This window comes from Trachurus japonicus, chromosome 1 (genome assembly GCF_045865225.1).
Source record: "Trachurus japonicus isolate A0001 chromosome 1, Traja_1.0".
Lineage (NCBI taxonomy): Eukaryota > Metazoa > Chordata > Actinopteri > Carangiformes > Carangidae > Trachurus > Trachurus japonicus.
Window position 1 is genome coordinate 2,923,226 of NC_140907.1, and position 13,408 is coordinate 2,936,633.

At 45.2% G+C, this 13,408-nt stretch overlaps 2 protein-coding genes across 9 annotated transcripts in view; one reads left to right on the top strand and one right to left on the bottom strand.

Moving 5' to 3' along the window:
* The window catches only part of pkd1a (polycystic kidney disease 1a), an 87,116-nt gene extending 82,607 nt beyond the window's left edge, over nucleotides 1–4,509 (top strand). The window contains exon 56 of the mRNA XM_085780281.1: nucleotides 1,065–4,509. Coding sequence (XP_085636407.1) covers nucleotides 1,065–2,108 — 1,044 coding nt within the window. The 3' untranslated portion in view covers nucleotides 2,109–4,509. The remainder of the gene's footprint in view (nucleotides 1–1,064) is intronic.
* tsc2 (TSC complex subunit 2) overlaps nucleotides 3,614–13,408 on the bottom strand; it is a 28,136-nt gene continuing 18,341 nt past the window's right edge. For 4 of the 8 annotated variants that reach the window (XM_085780579.1, XM_085780450.1, XM_085780757.1 and 1 more), the window contains 13 exons: nucleotides 12,391–12,633; nucleotides 11,310–11,558; nucleotides 10,541–10,630; nucleotides 8,684–8,841; nucleotides 7,088–7,689; nucleotides 6,604–6,682; nucleotides 6,433–6,519; nucleotides 6,155–6,341; nucleotides 5,894–6,033; nucleotides 5,732–5,810; nucleotides 5,550–5,641; nucleotides 5,370–5,468; nucleotides 4,970–5,257 (listed from right to left, as the gene is read on the bottom strand). In XM_085780579.1, the coding sequence (XP_085636705.1) occupies nucleotides 5,090–5,257; nucleotides 5,370–5,468; nucleotides 5,550–5,641; nucleotides 5,732–5,810; nucleotides 5,894–6,033; nucleotides 6,155–6,341; nucleotides 6,433–6,519; nucleotides 6,604–6,682; nucleotides 7,088–7,689; nucleotides 8,684–8,841; nucleotides 10,541–10,630; nucleotides 11,310–11,558; nucleotides 12,391–12,633 (2,273 nt within the window). In that variant the 3' untranslated portion in view covers nucleotides 4,970–5,089. Of the gene's footprint in view, nucleotides 5,258–5,369; nucleotides 5,469–5,549; nucleotides 5,642–5,731; nucleotides 5,811–5,893; nucleotides 6,034–6,154; nucleotides 6,342–6,432; nucleotides 6,520–6,603; nucleotides 6,683–7,087; nucleotides 7,690–8,683; nucleotides 8,842–10,540; nucleotides 10,631–11,309; nucleotides 11,559–12,390; nucleotides 12,634–13,408 lie in introns of all 8 variants that reach the window. The other 4 variants (XM_085780385.1, XM_085780673.1, XM_085780646.1 and 1 more) reach the window with 2 other exon arrangements.

Genomic DNA, 13,408 nt, shown 5'->3' on the forward strand with positions numbered 1-13,408 from the left:
CTAATGCGAAAAGCCTGATGGGGGCTTAGGGAGGTTTTGCCATAATCCCTATAGTCTTAAGAATAGGTTTGTTACCTTTAATTGTCGGTGCAAGCTATTTTTAGAAGGGCGGAGCAGAGCCGCGAACTGCTCAGAGCTACGCTACGGAGGCTCATGGCTTCATGCAAAACCGCTGATGCATGTTCCCGTCGGGGGCAGTTTTTCGGCAAGCAGTCTCTGCATTTGCCTCGAAAACAACTCTGTCTGGTAACGTTCTGTTATTATCTCATAGCGTGGTGAATGTGCAGGTCACAACTTGTCCACCAGAGCGTTTTGGAGTTGTTGGATTGGGTATTTGATGATTTTGATGAGGGAAACCAAGAAATCCCATTAGCCTCCGTAGTGTAGCTCTGAGCAGCTCACGGCTCTGCTCCGCCGTTCTAAAAATAGCTTGCACCGACAATTAAAGGTAAGAAACCTACTGCTATGACTAACGGGATTATGGCACTGGGCCAATTTGCCAAAATGTTGAACTATCCCTTTAACTCATATCAAGCTTGAAAAGATTAGATTCTCACTTGCAGGTTTGGTAAAGTTTTCAACAAAACCTGGCGGCCCTTCATTGAATATTCAGACAGAACTACGATCAACCCAGAAAGTGACTAGAAGCTTTATTTATTTGTTTGTTTTAGCTTATTTTATGTGTAACGTCATTAGTGGCCATAGTTTCAATTTTTTCCCTTCTCCTTTCTTTCTCTTTTTCTCTTGAAAGTGGGTGGGAAGGGATGATGTGTATGTAGGGTATGTTCTTTGAAGCCGTTCTGGCTTAGGCTAAGGTTGTTGTCGTTCTCAACAAACCTTGTATAAGACAGACTTCTTACTACCTGTCAACAAGATTACCTGGATCCATTGCATGCATTGCATTACAAGTACTATTATATGTGAACTGAAAATCTAATAAAAAGATTTATAAAAAAGAAAAAAGAAAAGCCCAATGGGACAACACAGTCAATGTCTGTGTCTCAAGTCTTAGAGATAAAAATCAGTTCCCTAATCTTCAATCTCCTCTCTCATCCTCCTCTCAGTTTCGTCACAAGGTGCGATTTGAAGGCATGGAGCTGCCACCGTCCCGTTCCTCCTCCACAAGCGACTGTAAGTCCCTGTGTTTGCCACCGCTTGATGGTCCAGATTCTCCACCCACACCAGACAGTGTGGATGCGGGCTCCGAGGCCTCGTGGCGTCCGGCCTCCTCCAGCCCCTGCAGCCTGACGGAGGCCCCGGGGGTCAGCCTGGGCCTGGGGCTGGGGCTGGGGCTGGGCCTGGGCCTGGGCCCGGGGGTGGTGGTGGGAGGAGGTACCAGCTGGAGGGAGAGGGAGGAGACGGAAGCCTCCAGACTGCTGCCGACTCTGGATGCCCTGCTGCAACAGATTGACCGTGTCACCATGGCAACAGAGGATCTGTACCACATCGAGTGTAGACTGGAGCAAGCCCAGAGGAGGAGGAGGAAGAGCAGAGGGAGGGAGAGAGGAGGAGGTGGTGGTGGTGGTGGTGGTGGTGGTCAGGGAGGGAGGAGTGAGACGGGACAGAGGGGAAAGGGGGAGGAACAGGACCCCGCTGGATGGAGAGAACGAAACGGTGGCAAAGAAAAACACAAAGGGAGCAAAAAGGTGAAGAGGGGGACGAAAAGTGAACCCTCGAAGGACTGCGGGCACGTCGCTGCCCACGTCAAAAAGACTCCTGTGGCCACGCCCGTCCCCTTTTTAAAGTCCAGACCGGTCTCTGCCTCTCAGTCATCAGCCAAGTCTTCAGTCAGCGCACCTCCGCCCACACCGGCCCCCCATAAATCATCCACCGATCCCCCCCACCCCGTCCCATCAGGATGCGTCCCCCCCAACCACACGTCTCCGCCCAAAACACCCACCGCACCTCCGTGTACCCCCGCACCTTCTTTACCTTCCACCACTGCCCCTCCCACAGAGAGAGACCCCCTCCCCTCCTCCAGCCTGTTTAACCACCCTGCTCACACCACCACCATTCCCACACGCAAGCGAAAACGCAAGCCCCCACCCCTCAAAAATAAGGTGCACCCCAATTTAGACAGGCACGGTACTGGACACCCCAAATCCTGAGGGACTCTGTGTGCGCGGGGGGGTGGGGAGCAGAAAGTTGAAGAGTACATGATGTGGGTTAAGGACGAGAGGAGGACGGGGGCCAGCAGGTTTTGTCCCCAGGTACCCCCTCTCTAAACCCACAGGAAAGGAAGAAAACAAGAAGAACCTTCAGAGACTAGCGGTTTGGGAAATGAAACCTGAAGACAAAGCAATAAAATAAGACTTTTCAGGTTTGCAAGAAGTGATCCGTCCAAATCCCAGTTCATTTCTCTCAGCAAAACAAGGTGCAGGTCACCAGATGCAAAGTGAGCTGGTTTTAAACACCCAAATCTTGTAAAGGTCAAGATTTAAACCAAGGAATACTCTGATCCCTTATTTTCCGCCCCAGACCAAAAACTGACCCCGTGCGACCCTGGAGGTCACGCGGGGTCACCGACAGGAGCACATGAGCGTGTTCACCAGAAGACTTCATGAACTGACAGCAGACAGTGCAGTCAGTCTTTTTGTATATCTCAGAAAAAAAATGTGTTGATTTCTCAGTTTTGTTGTTCGTCCACATATTTTTATATTTTATATTTCGGTTACCATGGGTACTTGTGGCCTGTCTGAAAACAGTCATGTTTTAATGGTTTTGAACCCAAATTTGCATACGGGCACACACAGATACTATATATACGCACATGCAGGTTAACATGCATAGAAATAACACTGTAGGCACAGACACACTAATGATGATGTGTCGTACACTTCAGCCCACTGAACAAGAGGAAGCAAACACTCACACACAGGACTGCTGGGAGCCCAGCAGCCAGTTCTTCAGGTTGCAGACAGGACCATCTTCTCCACACTTCAGACAGGTGAAAGGCGAAGCGAGGCCATGGGTGGCGACGAGAAGGAGTAGCAAGTGGTCGTAGCGCAAAACAAGAAAAGAAAGAAGGAATGAAAAGGAAAAAAGAAAGGTGCTCAGTGGAGAAGTTTGGTTTTTCAATGAAGGTTAAGTAAAAGAGAGGGTTTTGCCTTCACTTACAAACAGTACTGAACATTTACACAAGTTCTCCCATCATAAAGCTATAACGACTCCCAGTCTGACTATCATCTAATTATGTTTTTTTTTTAATTGTGTTGTGTGTGATGTGGTTGTGATTTAAAAGCACTTTTGTTCAGTAGTAGATTGTTTTCTAATGAGGTGTGGTGTAAAGTAATAAGCTTGGTATCCAAACCAATAGAAAAAGCTTCACTCATACTGTATCTTGATTATAAACGTTGCCAAAGCTTTTACATCATTTATGCATCCTGAGTTGCAGAGTAATTCATTCATTCATTCATTTTGTACTTAGCACTTTATTTTCTAATGGAGCTGATATCCAATGCCATATTTAACTCTCGTGTCAAGTTTTCATTTAATACCTTAACAGCTACATTATAGAAACACTCAGTAAGTATTATCAAGGTATTGAATTAATAGTTTGTAGTTTTGTCTTGTGCTCGTTTGGTCTTCGTAGTGACGTTTTTCTTTCGTCTTATTTGATTACCGTACATATGTACTTCCTGTGTGCAGTGGGCAGATCTCAGGGAACCCACCCTTTCCCCCCCCGAAACCTGGAAAGACAACCAGGAAAACCAAAAGGAAAAGATGTATTTTGTGGATAATTCTGCCGCTGACAGTGACTTACGGCCAGCTCGCTTCTTCTCTCAGCCAAAAAAAGTAGGAAATTGTGCATCGGCTCCATTTCCATGTGATTTTACAGGATATGAGAGAGGACTGATTTTGCAGCGTTACTTAAGGGTTCACCAAAGTGTAATTGAGGCTCTTTTTTTTCTTTCCGGTCCAAACACCCACTCAGCACAGAAGCATTTTATTTCAATCTTAATCTGACCTATTTCTTGGCAAATAAATTGCACAAGATTTCACAAGTTTCAGGTTCCCACTAAAAGGATTGAACAAAAACCCCTTCTTCATGTGTGTGTGTATATTTCTGTATATATTGGTGCTTTGTTGTGTATATATTTTTGCTTTTTTTATGATCAGTATTTTGTATGTGCTGCAGCTGCATTTCCATAGGTCAAGCACTGGTGTTGCAAACCCCAAAGTTTTACATTTTTGCAGTCCAAGTGACGCACTACAGCCAAAGCTACCAATGTATTTAATATCAGTTTTTACAGCAGTTAACAAGTAACACCCCCACTGGCCTTAATACTCCTACTCTGCGTACCATATGTAACAATATAGTGCCAAAGCCCACCGCTGTCTTCTAGCTGCCTTTGTGTTGTAAATGCATTTTGTTTTAAAGCAGCGTTACATATTTGTCTTTGAAAATACTTCTACGCTCTTTTTTGTATCTTATATCTGTATTTTGCAGTTGTAGCACTTCTCTGCTTTTGCACTTGACAAAGTCAAATAAAGAGTTTGACAGCTGAACAGCTCATATTGAAATGGTTCTGGTGCTGGATACTAACATCACAGATACTTATTCTCCTGCCGTGTTTAGCCACTGAATGTTACTTCAGCCTCAACATTATATCATGAGCGATTAATTTGATATGTTGAACTTGTTAACAAACTGTTGCTTATTTACACATCCAGCAGTTAGGGAACAGCTATCGTTGATCTGGGGTTGTGTTTCTGTCCATCTGGAAAATAAGTCCAGCATTCACTCTCTTCAAGCTCTGTTTGTGTTCTCCATCAACTCCTGAAGTGAAATCAAAAATAAAAATAACCAAAAAAAAAGTTAATTGTGTCCATCTGCTGTTAACTAATGATCTGAGGCTTCCTGTGAAGCTGCACATTCATGTGACACCTTCCATACTGTCACATTGTTTTCACACTGTAGTAGCAACACAGTCACTTAATCCAAACACAGCACAATTCCACATTACCAGTCTTTTTCATGGTCACTTTAATTGCACACGTTTACACACAGACAAGCCCTGTCTATGGTTGTTTGTGTGTATGTGTGTGTGTGTGTGTGTATGTGTGTCTGCCAGGATAAGAAATGTAATCAAACAAAATCAGTGAAATCATCCACTGTTGATACAAGTCTCTTCCTCTGCCCGGAAGCTTCTGGGTTCGGTGCTGGAGTGCTCTGCTGAAACGACTTGTTCTGCTGAGTGTGTCCTTGGGTCAGCGAGATGCCGGGAGTCGAGCGAGACTGAATGTCTTCTTGGGCCTTTAAGTCAGAGCACAGCCAACAAGATGGATGAAATTACGAGAGGTAATTGAAAACAGTGACAGTGATGGATTAGATCCATTTCTCAGGTATTTAGGTGCATTGTTCTTACCCGGGTCCTGATCCTCTTTATGTGTCGTAATCTCGCCAGCCACTTAGAGGCGTAGGCATCGGATGGGTTTGCTCTGTACTGATGCACCAGTGAGGCCATCTACGGAAAGACAAAGTGTGAACACAAGTGTGTGTGTATGCGTGCCTAGGTGTGAGAGACAGAGATAAGGGTAAGACTTACATTTGCATGCAGAGCCATCTGTCTGACTAAGAGTGGAAGGTTGCGGTCTGAAACGATTTTTGCCACCGTTGTGTCTACTAGCCCCTCCAGGTCTGAAAGAGAGAGCACGAGAAGGAATAAAAGTAAAATCAAACTGACAGCAACAAAGAGCAAGAGCAGAAAAACCACAGTGATCTGCTCACCTTTGCGGCATTGGAGGGTGACCAGGTTACATTCATAATCCAGTGGTTTTATAATGACTTCTACAAAGTTAAACTGACCCTAAGAAAAGACAGACGATTAGAGCTGAAGCACCGTCACTTAACTGCAGACTTGTTGTTTTACTTGTGTGTGTATACATTTACCTTTATGGTGCCCAGTTTGTAGTCTTCTCCAGAGTCATTGTAAACCACCATGACAAAGTCGTTTCCAATGTGCCGCTTTTTATTGCAGCAACCTCTGTCACTTTCCCTGTTGGGCATCAGGGTGGCTATGTGGAAGATCGCTGCAGAGACACCATTTCATTAATAACAAGCAGAGCAGACTGGCTGTGCAAAACAAATAATTACCATAAATGTCATTCTATTCTGTCTCTCTCTCTCACACACACACACACACACAATCACCTTGCATAATATCGTCATGCCAGCAGTACGTGAACTCCCCGTCGTCCCCGTACTGATCCAGTCCCCCAAGGAAGATCTGGTCGGGGTCACAGTCTTTTAGGTGAATTAATTTGCCGAGGCCCGTTAGGAAGGCGGCGTAGCGGTTCGAGCCGTACTCGTTGGACAGGATGGAAACCTCATTGTTAACCTGAGGAGAGTGGAAGGCAGAGGGGAGGCTGTGGGAACTGTGTGGCAGTAATAACCAGCCGAGACAGAGCCCAAGGTTAGCATCATCTCACCTGACCAGCTCCCACAAACACCACTCCGATCTTATGTGTGTCGTAGGGAGGCATCTGGTCCAGAACCTTCACAGCCCGGTCAATCACCTACCACAGAGACAGAGACAGCAATGTAAACGAGACACTGCAGCAGAGCTCAGGACATACTGTATGGCGTAGCGGTCAACTAACCTGAGTTTTGGGAAGCAGGAGCGGCTTGTTGGCTTCATTCCCAAAGAAGGGAGAGTGGTACAGCTGGAGGAAAACAAAGCTGAAGGAGACAGTGACAGAGAGTGGGAGGAAAAAATATGAATATGAGAGCTGTGCATTGTCTGTGTATTTATGAAGATCTATTTTATGTAAAAGAAAAAATGCAAATAAAGATAAATAAGGGACTGCATTAGCAATATTCTCTGATGCACAGCTTGTGTTCATATATTCTATGATAAAGTTTATAACCCCTCAGTCTGTAACCAGCAATTTTTCATCACCTGAAATAATCTGCTCAATTTCAGTGTGGGTTGTAGAATGTAATTATAATTTTCTTCCCTGGCAGGCTGCCACTTTACATCTTGCCAACAGAGCAGAGATTAGCTCACTAACTTGATATACACTGCGACAATTGGCAGAAACAGAAGACACGGTGCAGAAGTTTCTTGAGGAAATTGTGCTGTACCTCGGACTCAGTCCAGCGATCTTCTCGGTGTTGCCAGGTCCGGGCCGACTGTGGTACGAGTCCCTCTCTGTCCTCCTCTCCCTCCTGGAGGAGGGGGCCGATACCGAGATGGTGTGACCCCGGGGCCGGTGGCCGCCGCCGGGAGAGATGGGCCCAGGTTGCGCTGCAGCCGCAGGGAACTCCAGCCTCATCCTGGCCCCTCCACTTTGAGATGACGCCACACCGGGGCTTTCCCCCCCCTGACTCTGACCTCCCACTCCGTTAACTTCCCCTCCACCCTCCGCCTTCTCCTTCTCAAAATGAGGCTGCTGGGGCTGAGGCTTCCCGTCGCTCGGCGCTCGGGGCCGTGGTGTGTCTGCCGACGCGCTCTCTGACTCCATGGCGGCCTTGGTGAAGGCTTCGGGTAAGGTCTGGAGCTCTGGAGAGGAGCTGGACTTGTTGAGTCCGTGACCCTGGGACTGAGAGTGAGTCTGAAAGGGAAGATCGGGCCCTTGGCTGCCTGGAGTGGAGGGTCCCATGGTGGGCTGATCGATGGGAATGGCTCCCTCACTTACTTCCTCCAGGGTCGACTTTTCATCGTCTTGACTGGAGGTGGAGGAGGACTGCAGGAGAAAGACCAGTGCAGTTGATTTCGAGCTCAACACATGATCATACCAGTTCATTTACCATATTTTAGCACATTAGCTTGTTTCTTTTTCTTTTCTTATTTTAATTGAACATTTAAGCACATGTAGACATGTACAGAACCGTATGGGACAAAGGGCAATTACAGAACGAACAAACAAACAAACTAAGCCAGAACAAAACAAAGACCAGGGGGTGGAATTGTGAAAAGGGGGATTGAGCAGGCATATTGAACTTGTTGGGAATAAAAAGAGAAGAAAGAGAAAAAAAGAGGAAGAAAAAGAAAGGGATGAACAGTGTGAAGTAGTGTTTGGAGGGCTCAGCTCTGGATAAATTGTATGAATGGGGACCAGGTGTTATTGTAGTAGGTGATATCGTCTTTTATGGTGAATGTTTGGTGAAAGTTTTTCCAAATTTGAGTGTTCAGTTCTCAGATTGTACCAATGTTTTAGTGATAGTTTGGTTCCGTCTTTCCAGTTGAGTGAATGTATTTTTTTGGCCAAGGTTGTGGAGATCAGGATGAATGTTTGAAGATGTTGAAGATATTAGCCTGTTTCTGAAGCACACGCAGCTACAATGTGACAACAGCATCAAACACAGCAGGTGGTGGAAACTCTGGGACAGAAATGACTTTACAAGACACACTGAATATGTCTGTGGCCGGTCTGTACCGTTTACCGCGCCGTGGTGGACGTGATAGGTTGTGGCTATATGGCGTACATGAGCTGCAGGAAGTGACGCCCTAGAAAACATGCAATCTTTACTTAGCTGTGCCTAAACCCAACCAATGGCTTCACTTACTTTTTGCTCTTTTTTTCCCCCTATTTTACACCTGTGCATGTCAGTTTTACTAAACTTAACCAGTCGGGAGTTCTCGACGAGATTTGGTAAGATTCTACGTCACCTCCTGCAGCTCATGCACCCCATCTAGCCACAACCGCCGTGATATTCTGACAAGTTAAGTTCACCCACCCTGCTGAGAGTTCCAGGCGGTGGCGTCTTTGTGAGCTTGTCAGCGGACATGAAGATGGGATCACAGGTCGTCGGCTCAAACTCCTCACTCTCCAGCCAATCGGACGGGGTGTGTGCTGCGGTGACCCCTGACCCCTCCTCCAGTACCACCACAGAGTCTACAGCAGGACACAGCAGCAGTCGTATGGGTTATAGGCTGATATAGACACACTCTAAAAACTGATAACACACACATCCCAGTGCTGCCAGTTATTAGTTACATAATCAAGAGAAACAGAAAAGCAAATGCAGGTGTAAGACTCCCCCAACAAACATCAAAGTTTTAAGCACAGTCGTGAGTAGCGAATTTGACATCAACAAATCACACACATTCTCTGTAAAAAATATAAACTCAAGTACATAACAAGTCAAATTAATCATTGCCACATGAAACAGAATCTGATGCATCCACATGATCAAACAAACTCGGAGGCAGTCAGGCAAGCACACAAACGTGCGTGTGAACAGAGATTAAGATCATGACCTTGAGTGAATCAGACCTACAAACACTGAGATCAGAGACGCAGACAGATCAATGCAGTAGACATCATCTATCCATCACTGCTTCTTCTACTGATTTCCATCAAAACGCATGCATCTGTTTGGTTGGCTCGTTGTTACAGACAAGATAGAGAACTATATTAATCCCAGAGGGAGATTGCAGCTCAAACGCGCTGCAGCTACCGCCTCCAACAGCATCCCAGACCAGGCCCTCCAGTCCTGTATATCTCAATCCCAATAATGCTCTTCCCTGCATTCAAAGAAGAAGAAGAAGCAGCAGCCAACAGCCTCAGGTCAAGTCTGACGCCCGAGCGTTGGTCCTCAAAAATGTTGCGCTGAAAATATCTTCATCGTCCTACTGGTCTACCACCAGTAAGGCAAGGAAGAGCTGGATGAGGTCTGGGCTTTCCTGTTGACAACCTCAGGGGGTCAAAGGCTAAAAAAGGTCAACCTGGGAGTACATTTCAAAAACACAAGAGTTAGAGAAGATGATTAGAAAACAAATCACGGAGGGGTCAAAACATCTCTGGTGTCATTGGACTGATTGATCTGAGTGCAGGCATGTTTTCAGCATCACATGTAGAGGACCCTCCCTTCCTCCCGTGTTAATAGACAACTGATGGGGAAAGCAGAAATGCTGAATTCCTTCACTTGCACAGCTTTTGAACATGACGCCAAGAAACAACTAAGAAATTCTTACCATCTTTAATGTTTAACATTTTTGGTGAATATAAAAATATTCCTTCTTTCTTTCCTTTCCTGTCGAGAGTTAGATGAGAGACTCAGTACCACTCTTCATATCGGCACGGCAAATATGAGGCAGGAGCCAGGAGAAAAAAAACAAAACAATATCTAATTTGAGTTTTAGACGCACTGGTAGACAGACTTTATTACCTCTGTACAGAACCAGCTTAACTATCCCCCTTTTACTGTACTAGTCTAAGGCGCTAAGGAACCTGTGTTTGGAACGCAGTATTTCAGAGAACACACAGTATTAGAGTGGTATTGATCATCTCATCTGACTCTCATCAGAAAGAAAATAAGCACATTTCCCAAAATGTCAAACCAGTCCTCTAAAATGTTTTATCAGGAAAATTATGTTTTGATTTGATTTTTCAATCTTTTAGTGGCAGGGTGATAAATAATGTCGCTTTTACTGCCAACATGTTTTACTTTTATATAATTTGAAAATGATTACAGTCATATGATAATCAAAGTTTGTGTCAGCAGACTGTACAAGTGAGAAGAACTACACTAAACCAGGGGGTTTCTGGGGGGGCTGAGGGGGAGTGGGGTCACACATGTGGTGGACAGTACCTGCCCAGGAAATGCTCCTGTGCAACCTGCCAGGAGCTGGAGGTCCTGAGGGGGCAGAGCCCAGACCCAGAGACCAGAGAGAGCCGCCCACTGCAGGTGGGACGCCAGAGGACAGGTCGGTGGCGCATGACGCCACATAACAGACCGCAGTCAATCACAAACCAGCATGGTGGTGAAGATGAAAAAACATGAAAACAAACCAATCATCAATGAGGAGGAAAAATGGAATGAAAAAAAAAAACAAGAAAGAAAAAAAATGTAAAAATGAAGAAAAAAAGATGAGTCCAGTGAATATCTGGAGTAGGTCGAACCACAGAGGGAGACAGAAAATAAACAAATGCACAGGACACTGAGCATCACTGAAAATGAAGCTTCTGCAAAAAGAAAAAGAGACATTTGACTAATAAAACAGGAACCTGTCAAAGCAGCGATCTTTGATGATCACTGACCTGCGCAAATCCAAACTTGCTCATTGATCACCTTCTGGGTCAAATAAAGTATTCACAGGCAATTTGGCACTTAGCTCAGTCCATTAAGGGGAACCAAGGACAGGCAGTCAGGCGGACAAGAGGGATGCGCTCATGCGAAACATTCAATTTACTAGTACATTATCATTCTCTGTTTGGTAGGCAACTACTCTCGATGGGATGTCGTATCTATCTTAATATGTCACAATGATATTTTAATGATCCCACACTTTCTTTTAAACAATTCATAATTTCTTAAGTTTCAAGCTTTTTCTGCCCAGACTGGTCAGACTCTCCCTCACCAGTGTTGGAGCGCTGGATCAGGTTCGCCTTCCCTCCGACGCTGCTGTGTGTTTGGGTTAGAGGCTCGGAGACGGGCGCTGGTGCCGGAGCAGCGGTGCTGGCAGGAGCGCTGGCCGTCTGGGTGGGGGGCTCCTTCACTCCCTCCATCGCCATCAGGACACTGGAGAGCTCCTGCAGTGGCATGTTGCCAAGCTCAGAGGAGAAGGGACTGGGTGGGTTCTCCAAACACATCAGCCAGCTCGTGTTACCTGTGATGAAACAAAGTCACTGATCTACTGTGAAGGGACCATAATGGGAATTTCTGACTGTTCAAAAAGATTAAATACAATCACAAACACATTTGTCTCAAATTAGTCTTGTCTCAAATATAACAAAGCACACTATACATTTTTAGATTCATTTCGTCCAGGCACCCAATTCAGTCATAGTAGTTCTGGTCAGAAGTACCGGTAATGCTAAAAATCAACATGCATTAACAATAAACATGTCCAAGACGGACAACCCACTACAGAGACGTTTTTATTTTGTTATTTTATGTGGTGTTAGAGCTGCGAGCAGAGGCCCTTGCCTCGTCAGACATCCAATTTCCGTGACTCCTCTGCTGAAAAACAGCCCATCTATTCTGAAACAGGCTGTTACTTGGTTTTAAAATATATTTATGTTGCCGCAATCTCAGACCCAACAAAGCTTAACAAGTTTGTTCCGACATTACCACACGAAAATGAAAAAAAAAAACGGACGAAAAAACAAGCCAGGCTGAAGTAGTAATCATCGGCAGGCTTCAAGTCTCTGCAAATAGATTTTAGTTTTGTCCTAAAATTTACACAACAGGCCCCAGAAAATCTACTGAGAGGAAATTGGTCTGCTTTAACAAAAATGGTCCAATGCACTGGTTTACATGACGAGTATGTATTTAACTGACCAAAATTTGCTAAACCACTGCTGTGGTCTGGCGTTGATTATAATTTGAAAAATAATAATAAATTGAAACCCTGCCGAATCATCTACCACACAGCTACCAAATGCTAAGCCTGACAGACTTGATATTCATTCACTTGTCGCTATGTGTGTTTGGCATACCAGACGGCCGCCGGATGAAGATCTCGGCCCAGCCCTGGGTCAGTATGGGAACAAACTCAGAGAGACTGGGGTTGTCTTTGAGAGGCGGGGGAGCAGACGGTGTGGCCGACGTGGAGGAGGGAGGACCCAGGCTGTCCAGGGTGGGACCGGAGGAGGGAGAGAGAGGAGCGGCTAACTCGCCCTCAGAAGGGGACACGAGCGGACTGAGACTCTGTGCAGGACCGGCACGTAGAGCGTGGCCACCTGGAATATCAAATCAGACGGTCAGAGGAAGGTCATCATCATTATTTATTAGCTTGTCTCAATTCATTCCTCACATTAGGTTCAGGACAGTTTGAAACAGAAAGCTCATCTGATAAGATATTTAGAATCAATGGGGATAAAAATCCCAAAGGTCACCTATGATAAAACATCAGATACAGTATAACACACAATGTACTGACTGGAAGAAAAAAAAAGTAAAACATATTAGAGTAGACTGACAAAGATATGAATGTTATCATTAAAATATACACTTAAATAATATATAGGCAGCCACATCTTGTGGTGACATTTCGTATCCTGAAGATCCACCAACACGGATTCAAAAGCACTCGGAGTACAGACAGATGTTAATGCGTAAAGGATCACGGCGATGAAGTATAATTTTGCATCCTATTTTCCCTTTGAATGTACTATAACCCGATACAGAGTAATGATAAATAATGCCACTGATCTTCATTTACATAACATGTGCCAGGAGTAGACAGCGGAAGAGTGGGCTGCCGTCTAAAAGAAATGTGATAACAGAGGCAGGCAGAGATAAAAGTGGGGCTGCAAATCTGTAGAGGATAAAAGCTACTTGATTATTTCTCAATTCAAGACAGCTGGAAGAACCATGACTCATTTTACCAGCTCCAAAAATGCATTTGGGAAAATGGCACAAGCAAATGCTAGTAAATCTTGGCCACAATTATTTAAAAGACCGGCGTTTTAGTGTCGTCCCACAAACAGACAGCTCGCTTCAATGTATTATATA